Below are 11,686 nucleotides of genomic sequence, written 5' to 3'. Positions count from 1 at the left end.
CTTACCACCCGGTATGATTTTGTTTACTTAGACGAGTACTTGGACTGCAGCTAAGCCCCCGAGTGGGAGGTTTGCTCTCCACTCGGTAGGTTTTTTAGAAACTTAGGCGAGCGCTGGGCTGCAGCTAAGCCCCCGAGTGGAAGGCTGGCTTACCACTCGGTAGGATTTTGTTTACTTAGGCGAGTACTTGGACTGCAGCTAAGCCCCCGAGTGGGAGGTTTGCTCTCCACTTGGTAGGTTTTTTAGAAGCTTAGGCGAGCACTGGGCTGCAGCTAAGCCCCCGAGTGGGAGGTTTGCTCTCCACTCGGTAGGTTTTTTAGAAACTTAGGCGAGCGCTGGGCTGCAGCTAAGCCCCCGAGTGGAAGGCTGGCTTACCACTCGGTAGGATTTTGTTTACTTAGGCGAGTACTTGGACTGCAACTAAGCATCCCAGTGGAAGACTGGCTCACCACTCGGTATGATTTTCAGAAACTTAGGCGAAACGGATTCGCAACCAAGCCTCCGAGTAGAAGGCTGGCTTACCACTCGGCAGGATTTTTACAAGCTTAGGCGAAACGGGTTCGCAGCTAAGCCACCCACTGGGGGGCAGATTTATGAAAGCAAAAGCAGTAACAATCTCTAAGAAAATTCTGAAACTCTTGTCTTTGATGAATACACTATAAGAGTACTTTTATTACAACTCACCTGAATGGAAAACTTAAGTGCAGAAAGGGCGGAGTAAGTCCGCGTTCCATGCTTTGGGCTCGTCGATCTGGTGCTCGACATTGTAAAGGCGGTACGCCCCATTATGAAGAACCTTGGTGACGATGAAGGGACCTTCCCAAGTAGGAGCAAGCTTGTGTGGTTTCTGTTGATCCACTCGGAGGACTAAATCTCCCTCTTGGAAAGCTCGACTCTTCACATTTCTGGCATGAAAGTGACGCAAGTCCTGTTGGTAAATGGTCGATGGGATCAAGGCCATCTCTCTTTCTTGTTCTAGAAGATCGACTGCGTCCTGTCGGGCTTGCTCTGCTTCAGCTTTGGTGTAAAGTTCGACTCAGGGCGCGTTGTGAAGCAGATCACTCGGCAAGACTGCTTCAGCTCCGTAGACCAAGAAGAACGGAGTCCTGCCAGTCGACCGATTTGGTGTGGTCCTTAACCCCCAAAGCACCGACGGAAGTTCGTCGACCCATGCACCAGCTGCGTGTTTGAGGTCGCGCATCAGTCGGGGTTTCAGTCCTTTGAGAATTAAGCCATTTGCTCGTTCTGCTTGTCCATTCGACTGATGGTGAGCGACTGAAGCGTAGTCGACTCGCGTACCCTGGGATGCACAGAAGGCTCTGAACTCTTCGGAGTCGAAGTTTGACCCATTGTCCGTGATGATACTGTGGGGAACTCCATATCTGAACACCAACTCCCTGACGAAGCTGACAGCGGTGCCGGCATCCAAATTCTTGATGCGTTTAGCCTCGATCCACTTAGTGAACTTGTCGACTGCTACCAACACATGGGTGTAGCTGTTTCTGCCTGTCCTCAGAGGTCCAACCATATCCAGTCCCCACACAGCAAAAGGCCAGATGAGTGGAATGGTCTTCAAGGCTGAGGCGGGTTTGTGTGACATATTGGAGTAAAATTGACATCCTTCACACTTGTCGACTATCTCTTTCGCCATCTCATTTGCTCTGGGCCAATAAAAACCAGCTCGGTATGCTTTAGCCACGATGGTCCGAGAAGACGCATGATGGCCACAGGTCCCCGAGTGGATGTCGTTGAGAATCATTCGACCTTCTTCTGGTGTTATGCATTTCTGGCTGACTCCAGTCGCACTTTCCCTGTATAACTGTCCCCTCATGACGGTGAAGGCTTTGGATCGGCGGACGATCTCCCGAGCCTCTTCCTTATTCTCGGGAGCTCTTTTCTCAGAATATAGGCGATATAGGGCACTGTCCAATCGGGAGTGATGACCAGAACTTCCATGACCAAGTCGACCACAGCTGGGACCTCGACTTCAGTCGGATCTGTGGCGCTTTTTGGCTGCGGGGCTTCCTCGGTGAAAGGATCTTCTTGAACCGACATCGTGTGAACATGCTCCAGGAACACGTCACTCGGAATAGCTTCCCTCTTGGAACCTATCTTGGCCAAGTCATCGGCTGCTTGATTTTTCAGTCGGGGAACGTGATGGAGCTCTAATCCCTCAAATTTCTTCTCCAGCTTTCTGACTGCATTGCAGTATCCAGTCATGGTTGGACTTCTGACGTCCCACTCCTTCATCACTTGATTGACCACTAAGTCCGAGTCGCCGTAGACCATGAGGCGACGGACGTCGCGTGAAATGGCCATACGCAACCCGTACAAGAGTGCTTCGTATTCTGCTTCATTGTTGGAGGAATCAAAGTGAATCTGGAGTACATATCTGAGCTTATCTCCTCGGGGGGAAACCAAGACCACCCTGGCACCGGAACCATTTAGCATTTTGGAGCCATCGAAGAACATAGTCCAGTGCTCCGAGTGAACTTGGGTTGGTAATTGCTGTTCAGTCCACTCGGCAAGGAAATCTGCTATTTCTTGGGACTTGATAGCTTTCTTTGCCTCAAATCTGATATCAAGGGGAAGAAGTTCAATCGCCCATTTTGCCACTCAACCGGTTGCCTCTCTATTGTGTAGAATCTCTGATAAGGGGGCGTCGGTGACGACTGTGATAATATGGTCAGAGAAGTAGTGGGAAACTTTCTTCGTGGTCATGTAAATCCCATATACAAGCTTCTGTTAATGAGGGTATCGTTGCTTGTACGGGGTCAGGAGTTCGGAAATGTAATACACTGGGCGCTGAACTTTGAGGGCTTTTCCTTCCTCTTCCCGCTCGACCGTAAGTATAGTACTGACGACTTGTCCTGTGGCTGCAATGTAAAGCAGCAAAGGCTCTTTGCTGATTGGGGCAGCAAGCACCGGCTGGGTGGAAAGCAGGGTTTTTAACTCTGCAAACGCTGCATCAGCTTCTGGAGTCCACTCGAACTTGTCTGACTTATTCATCAGTCGGTAAAGAGGCAATGCCTTTTCACCGAGGCGAGAGATGAATCGACTTAATGCGGCCAAGCATCCAGTAAGTTTCTGGACATCGTGCACACACACGGGGCGTTTCATTCAGAGTATAGTGCCAACTTTTTCTGGGTTAGCGTCGATTCCACGTTCGGAAACGAGAAAACCGAGTAACTTTTCGCCAGGAACTCCGAATGTGCATTTTGATGGATTAAGCTTGATATCATACGTCCTGAGGTTGGCAAATGTTTCAGCTAGGTCAGTCAGCAGGTCGGAACCTTTCCGTGTCTTGACCACAATGTCATCCAAGTACGCTTCCACATTCCGACTGATTTGAGTGAGCAAACACTTCTGAATCATTCTCATGAACGTGGCTCCGGCATTCTTGAGGCCGAATGGCATGGTGACATAACAGAAGCACCCGAATGGGGCAATGAAACCGTTTTGATCTCATCGGGTCCAAGAAAGAAAGTCGCTCACATCCCGTAGTCGAGTCGACTATTTGGTCGATGCGGGGAAGAGGAAAATGATCTTTCGGGCTGGCCCGATTGATATGCTTGAAATCGATGCACATGCGAAGAAAATTGTCCTTTTGGGGGACCATGATGACATTGGCGAGCCACTCGGAGTGGTAAATCTCTCGGATAAACTCTGCTGCTAGGAGCCGAGCCACTTCTTCGCCAATGGCCTTCCTTTTCTGGACGGTGGACCGTCGCAGATGTTCCTTCACAGGTTTTGCCTTCGAGTCGACTCGTAGACGATGCTCAGCCAGTCCACTGGGTACACCCGGCATGTCAGAAGGTTTCCATGAGAAGATGTCCCAGTTCTCACGGAGGAACTGGATGAGAGCTTCTTCCTATTTGGGATCGAGTGTTATGGAGATATGAGTCGGAGCAGCATTTGGGTCGGTCGGGTGGATGTGAACGGGTTTTGTCTCATCGGACGACTGAAACGCTGATTCCGTGGCAGGCTTCTTGGCTCGCAACAAATCACTCGGGTCTGCGTTCCTTTGGTGTTCCTGCCACTCTTCTGCCACCATCTGAGCATCGACGATCTTCGAGCCCTTCTGGAAGCACTCTTCTGCCTTCTTGCGGTTTCCAGTGACAGTGATCACGCCTTTAGGGCCTGGCATCTTTAGTTTGAGGTACACATAACAAGGTCGAGCCATAAAACGTGCATATGCTGGTCTGCCCAAAATTGCATGATAGGCACTCTGGAAATCCACAACCTCAAATGTCAGCTTCTCTTTGCGGAAATTCTTTGAATCGCCAAAAACTACATCAAGAGCAATCTGACCGAGTGACGCAACCTTCTTGCCAGGAATGACTCCATAAAAACTCATATTGCTCGTGCTCAGTCTGGACATCGGAATGCCCATCCCTTTCAGTGTCTCAGCATACAGTATATTCAAACTGCTGCCGCCATCCATCAACACTTTGGTCAGTCGAGTGCCCTCAACGACCGGGTCGACCACCAACGCTTGCCTCCCGGGGGTGGCTATGTGCGTGGGGTGATCAGATTGGTCGAACGTAATGGTAGTCTGAGAATACTTCAGGTAATTGGGTGTTGACGGAGCAGCCATGTTCACCTCTCGGTTTATAACTTTCAGTCGGTTTTTGCTCTCAACATCGGCAAAAATCATCAAGGTGGAATTGACCTGCGGATATTCTCCGTCACTATCCTCCTTGTCCTCAACTTTGTCCGACTCTTTTTCTTTGTCTTTGGACTGCTTCCCTTGGAACTGCTGTATAAGGAGTCGACACTGTCGAGTGGTATGCTTCGGGTAGATGAAATTACCCTCTTCGTCCTTCTTGGTGTGGATGTGACATGGCAAATCCAACACGTCATTTCCTTCCTTATCTTTTACCTTCTTGGGGTTCCAAGGCCCCTTGGGTTTCCCTTTGAATTTTCCTTGGTTCAGGGCCAAGGCTTCTCCAGGTGCGGCTGGCTCAGCTTTACGCTTTTGCTTTCGACTGGAATTTCCACCTCCAGTGTCTTGGGTGACTGACTTGTGTTTGCCGCTCCGGAGCCGATCCTCTTCCTCACCATTGGCATATTTGGTGGCTATTTCCATCATTCGACTCAGAGACATGTCTCCGGTTCGACCGAATTTCAGGCTTAGCTCTTTGTACTTTACGCCCTCCTTGAAGGCGCAGACCGCCTAGTGATCGGATACATTTTCTACTGTATGATGCAGTGTGATCCACCTCTAGATGTAATCTCTCAGAGTCTCATTCGACTTCTGTACACAAGATTGCAGCTCTATCAGCCCCGCTGGCCGCTTGCACGTTCCTTCGAATGTCCTGACAAACACTCGGGACAGGTCCTCCCACGTGTAGATGCTGTTGGGCGTCAACTGATTCAGCCATGCCCTGGCTGACCCTTCCAACATGAGAGGTAAATGCTTCATGGTCACCTCGTCATTTCCACCACCGATCTGAACAGCCACTCGGTAGTCCTCAAGCCAAGTGTCGGGCTTGGACTCACCGTTGAACTTGCTGACTCCAGTCGCCAACCTGAAGTTGGGAGGAATCACCGCGGCTCTGATGGCTCTGCTGAAACACATTGGTCCGGAGACGTGCACTCGGCTTCTGGTGGGTATGTCTCTGTCATTACCCTCTCTGTGGGCTCTGTTCCGGTCGACCAGACCTTGAACGATGATGGATCTCGCGTCAAAGCCTGGTTCTCTGGGGTCGACTGGAATTCTTCGTCTGCCACCGTACTGGCGTCTGTCATCTTGCTGTCGAGGCATATATGATCCACCTCTCCGGGGAGGGGTGGGCACTCAACGTCGATCGTTGCGATCGACTCGGTGGTCATCCCGCTCATAGTTCCTGTACTGATCGTGTCGGTCGCCATGCCCTTCACGCCTCGGGGGCGATCTGGGGCTATGAGCTGACTGGACAGTATTCGCCGCCATGGACCTGCTATGAATCCTGTTCCGCGACTGCGACACAGCCGAATTCTGATCCCTAGCTGCCCGGAGCAAATCCATGATCTGCATCAAGCCTCTGCCAGCCTCTAACTAGGAAGGCTGAATCGACTCTTCTATACGTGTTGCATCTGCCAAATTCTGGATTGGAGTGCGGTATACCTGAGTCGGAGGTTTAAAGAGTTGGCGTCGACTGGAGTCCGGGACCCGCTGACGAGCGCGCTCGTCGAGTGCTCGCTGAAGGTTCTCCAATCGAGTGCGCTCAGCCAGGTTGGCCAAGCGCGCGTCTTCTAAGGTGCGGGCCTCAGGGGTTTCTCCAACGATCGGAGTATGAAGCGCATCCATGTTCCGGCGACGAAGCTCTTCCTCTGCTGCGAGTCGAGGGGCTCGGGGGCGGTACTCCTCATGGTCGTGTGATGGATCGCCCCCGCCGTTGCCTCCCTCGGCGCCAGGAAAGCCGAGAGGAACGTGCGGACCGTTGACCATCAGGACCTCCGCCGCCGGATCACTACTGTCGCATTCGGATGCAGTCTCTGTGGAGCCAGTCGAACAGGCCGTAGAGAGATTCGTCGGGCTCGATTGCCGTGACTTGGGCAGCGGTCGACTGGCGAGCCACTGCGTGCCTCAGCCACCGCTGGAGCCTTGATCGACCAGAGCGCTTACGTAGGCGGGAAGCTGGGAGGGAGGATGGCACGAAAACTGACCGATATGGAGTCGACGGTTGCCGCAGAAGGATGCCGCGGACGCATGCTCGAAAATGCGTTGCTCCGCGGACCGGGAGCGCATCCACGTCGAGCGGAGCCTCCTGCAGCCAGGCAGAGTCGTCAGTGACGAACGTGAGCGCGCCGAGACGGATCTCGCGGTCCTCAACCAGAAATCCGCCTGAAACCATGACGATGGGAATTGAAAAGATTGCAACTTCTCCAACAAGTCGCTAAGACACCTGCCCCAAGGTGGGCGCCAACTGTCGTGGTTCTAAGTCTGACAGTAGAATGGGGGGTAGGTATGGAGAGGCAAGATCTTAGCTATGGAGCAGTTGTACACACGAGTGTTTTACGAGTTCAGGCCCTTCTCGGAGGAAGTAACAGCCCTACGTCTCGGAGCCCGGAGGCGGTCGACTGGATTACGTGTGTGAAAGGTACAGGGGTGTGAACCCTTCTACCAGTGGAGGGGGGTGGCTTATATAGAGGACGCCAGGACCCCAGCCAGCCCACGTAGCGGAGGGTTAAAGTACATTAAGACCAGACATTACTAGTAGCGCCTTACATAAGTGTCATCATGGCCATAAAGACTACTTAATTACAGACCGTTTGGATACAGAGTAGACCTTGAACTCCTGATGGTCGAGTGAGTCTTCATGGTCGAGTGTCTTCTAGCCGGTCGAGTGGAATCCCTCTTGGTCGACTGGAAGACGGTTTCTTTTGATAGATGCCCTTGGGGAGGGTACCTTGGACAGGTCCGTAACCCTACCCTAGGTACATGACTTCATCAACGACCATCAAAATTGTCGTTATTTTTTTCCTCTCTCCTCCGAATTATATTAAAGTCCCCACCGACTAGGATTGGTAGAGTTTCATCTCCATAAATCCGTACCAAGTCGGCTAAAAAATCAGGTTTAAGTTCAGGTTGTGCTGCCCCATATACAGCCATGAGAGAACACTAGAAAGCATGCAATTTTGATCTCACCCGAAACTTGACCGCAAAATCACCCCGAACCACGTTAAGCACCTCAAGTGTTTCACATCAAACCCCTAGTAAAACCCCACCCGATCTTCCTCTAGGAGGTAAGACGTGCCAATCAAAATTAATTCCTCTGGATAAAGTTCCAAGGAACTGTGAGGTAAAGTTATCTCGTCGTGTTTCCAATAACGCTATAAAATCTTATGGTTGCTCTATCGTACTCTACTCCAATCCCACGGCCATACATATCTTACACTCTACTCCAATCCTGCAGCGAGCGCCCCTATATATCGAAATCACTAATTAAGAATTACTCCTTGCGGAGATCACTCCAACTTCCCCAGGTTGCGACAAGTGACGCGCTGTATGTGTGCCACTTGTCGCAACCTGGGAGTTTTCCTTTTTTTCGTAGATCCGTTTATTCAAAATATTTTATCTCTTAAACCGTGCGTCCAAATCTCAAACCGCTTTCGCTATTGGATTCCTCGCGTCGAGATCTTCAAAACTAGATCCCATGTTGATAGGTTTTGACGAACTTTTTTTCACGAAAAAACCGGACGAAAAAAACCAATGAAAAAACCGGACCGGGAACACGGTTTTTTCCCTTTCCGAAAGAGGCACGCACGTGGCTCTGACGAAATCACAACCGTGCCTCTCGCGGAAACAAAACCGTGCCTCTCATGAAGGAAAAAAAACATGAAAAAAAACAGAAAACGTGTTTTTTTCCTTTTTGGAAATAGGCACGCCCGTGCCTCTCGCGAAAGAACAACCCTGCCTCTGTCGGACGCAAAACCGTGCCTCTCGCGAAAGAAAAGAAAAACAGAAAGCACGTTTTTTTCCTTTCCGAATGAGGCACGCCCGTGCCTCTCGCGAAAGCACAACCGTGCCTCTGGCAGAAGCAAAACTGTGCCTCTCGCGAAAGAAAATAAAATAGAAAACGGGTTTCTTTCCCTTTCCGAAAGAGGCACGCCCGTGCCTCTCACGAAAGCACAACCGTGCCTCTCGCGGAAGCAAAACCGTGCCTCTCGCTAAAGAAAAAAAACAGAAAATGCATTTTTTTCGTTTCCGAAAGAGGCACGGCCGTGCCTCTCGCAAAAACAAAATCGTGACTCTCGCGAAAAAAATGTATTTTTTGAGAAAAAAAATTAAAATTTTTTTTTGGTCGATAAGCTAGGAAAGACCGGTAAAAAATCAAAACGTAAAAAAAAAGGGAAAAAACCTTTTTAAAAGCCGAAAGCGCGTGCGTAAAAATAAAAATAAAATAAAATTCGGAGGAAGCATCCAGAGCGCGACACGTGGCGAATGGCTGTGAGCGCGCCAAATGGCGCTGATCGTTGCGAGGCTCTCGAATGAGCGCTCGTTAATTAGTTGCTCCCATTTATATATATACTATTAGTGGTCGGGCCCGTCATTGCGGGCCGTTTGAGAGAAAGACATGCACACCTCACCATCATGTTTAAAAATTTATAAAATTTTCTCGCATCACGTGAACATCACAACCATCTTAAAAAAAGTAAAAAAACTTTTCTCAAAAGTCTCCATACCATTTAAAAACTCTAAAAAAAACGTTCTCATCGTGACCAACCAACATGCGACACATGGCGTATCCGCTTGGCCATCATTCTAACGCCTTTTAATGTGTTTCATTTGCCAACACTTTCATCGTACACTCACTCCCTTGACTGCAACATCCAAAGCAGAGCAAATCAGAGTTTGAAAATCGAGACAAGGAGAGCGCGACCTCATCGTCCGGCGATGAGGGCGGGGGCGGCGCGCACGTCCTGCTGGTGCCGCTGCCGGCGCAGGGCCACATGAACCCGATGCTCCAGCTCGGCCGCCGCCTCGCGTACCACGGCCTGCCCCCCACGCTCGCCGGCACGCGCTACGTGCTCTCCACGGGCCCACCCCCCGGCGACCCATTCTGCGTCGCCGCCTTCTCTGACGGCTTCGACGCCGGCGGCATGGCCTCCTGCCCGGACCCCGTCGAGTACTGCCGCAGGGCCGAGGCCGTGGGGTCCCAGACGCTGGCGCAGGTCATTGCCGCCGAGGCGCGCGCCGGGAGGACGCCGTCAGTCATGGTCTACGACCCGCACATGTCCTGGGCGCCCCGGGTGGCCAAGGCCGCGTTCATGTCGCAGTCGTGCGCCGTGGACCTCATCTACGGCGAGGCCTGGGCGGGGCGCGCGCCGCTGCCCATGGCCGACGGGAGTGCGCTGCGCCGCAGTGGTGCCGTGAGCGTGGACCTCGGACCGGAGGACCTGTCGCCGTTCGTGGTGTCGCCGGAGCTGTACCCGAAGTACCTGGACGTGTCGATTCGGCAGTTCGAGGGCCTGGAAGACGCCGGCGACGTGCTCGTCAACTCCTTCCGTGACCTCGAGCCGCAGGAGGCCGAGTGCATGGAGTCCAGGTGGCGCGCCAAGACTGTCGGCCCGACGCTGCCGTCCTTCTTCCTCGACGACGGCCGCCTACCGGCGAACAAGGCCTACGGCGTCAACTTCTTCAGCAGTGACACGCCGTGCATGGCATGGCTGGATAGGCAGCCCCCTTGCTCGGTAGTCGTCGCGTCCTATGGGACGGTCTACAGCCTCGACGCCGGCGAGCTTAACGAGCTTGGAAATGGGCTCTGCGGTTCCGGCAAGCCTTTTCTCTGGGTCGTGAGGTCCAACGAGGCACAGAAGATATCTCAAGAGCTGCATGGCAGGTGCAAGGATAATCGATTGATTGTGCCTTGGTGTCCCCAGCTTCAGGTTCTCGCGCATAAGGCCATACGTATGAAAAATTTGTCAATCTTTGATAAATACGTACTCCCTCCGTCCCATAACGTAAAACGTTTTTTAACATTAATGTACTGTCAAAAACATCTTATATTCCCCCGCAAAAAAACAAAAACACCTTATATTATGAAACCGAGTAGTAGGTTCTAAACAAATACAGTACTAGTTATTCATTTGCCTACTTTGGATGTGCAGATTGCTTTTTGACTCATTGTGGATGGAACTCAACGACAGAAGCACTTGTTACCGGTGTGCCGATGGTGGTGATGCCGAGGTCGGCTGACCAACCAACCACGGCAAAGTACATGAAGAGCGCATGGCGCATCGGCGTGCGGATCCGGACAGATGAGAAAGGCTTGGTGAGGAGGGAGGAGGTGGAGAGGTGCATCAGGAAGGTGATGGATGGGGAGGGAAAGGTTGAGTACCGCAAAAATGCGACAAAATGATGAAGATGGCCAAGGATGCAATGCAGGAAGGAGGGAGTTCCGACAAGAATATTGCTGAATTTGCAGCTAAGTATTTAGCAAGCTGAATTTAGGTTCAATTATCCACAACCACTCAATAGTCATCGCATATTATGTATGCACGTGTTGATAGGGTACTATTCCTCTTCACTTTAGACAACAATGTCAAGGCATTCATCGAGAAGCATATAACAAACCTCAAATTTTCTTGTACCAGTGACATTTGCACAAATTCATTTTATATTGAGTTACCAATGAATTGACTATACCTCGGCATGTCGTCAATGTAAGGTCGTGGAGAGTTAGATATGCTTGGTTTGATGCACATAGGTATAAGCATTAGATAACAGAGGATCACATGCTACCGCCATAACTTGATGCGGGAGTATTGAAAGTTTGAGTAAATTTCCTCTTTTTACACCATATTTATACTCATGTTTTACCTCATTTGACATCGGATCCTGTGTTATCAAGTTAAAACATGAGCATAAATTTGGTGTAAAAAGAAGAAATTTACTCTAATGAACACGCAACCTTCTGAAGTTGCGATTCCCTCGTGAACCACCCGGACCCCGCTAATTGATAGTTGATGCTTTCAAAGGATTACTATCTCTCACATCCTTTTATTTAAAACACATGGGCCCATCAACTGAGATGGGCTATGGTCAGTGCAGCCCATTTGCACCTTTGTTTTATTTCGGAATTTGCAGATAGCATTTAAATTATGATCTTGGTAAGTAAAATAACGTTCAAATATTCATATGTTATAAATATTGTAAATACCAAAGAAATTACTTACTTTTAAAACTGTTTATGTATTA

At 50.5% G+C, this 11,686-nt stretch overlaps 1 protein-coding gene across 1 annotated transcript; it reads left to right on the top strand.

Annotated features, from left to right (window-relative positions):
* Nucleotides 1–1,954: 1,954 nt before the first annotated feature.
* Nucleotides 1,955–10,847, top strand: LOC119342135 (UDP-glucosyltransferase UGT13248-like). The gene is made up of 3 exons (XM_037613973.1): nucleotides 1,955–1,990; nucleotides 9,361–10,396; nucleotides 10,597–10,847. Exons 1-3 carry the CDS (start codon nucleotides 1,955–1,957, stop codon nucleotides 10,845–10,847), a joined length of 1,323 nt encoding a protein of 440 aa, XP_037469870.1.
* Nucleotides 10,848–11,686: the final 839 nt, after the last annotated feature.

The sequence above is a fragment of the Triticum dicoccoides genome, chromosome 7B, assembly GCF_002162155.2.
Source record: "Triticum dicoccoides isolate Atlit2015 ecotype Zavitan chromosome 7B, WEW_v2.0, whole genome shotgun sequence".
Classification (NCBI taxonomy): Eukaryota; Viridiplantae; Streptophyta; class Magnoliopsida; order Poales; family Poaceae; genus Triticum; species Triticum dicoccoides.
Note: the sequence above shows the minus strand (reverse complement) of the source record. Positions and strands in the feature narration are given on the sequence as shown.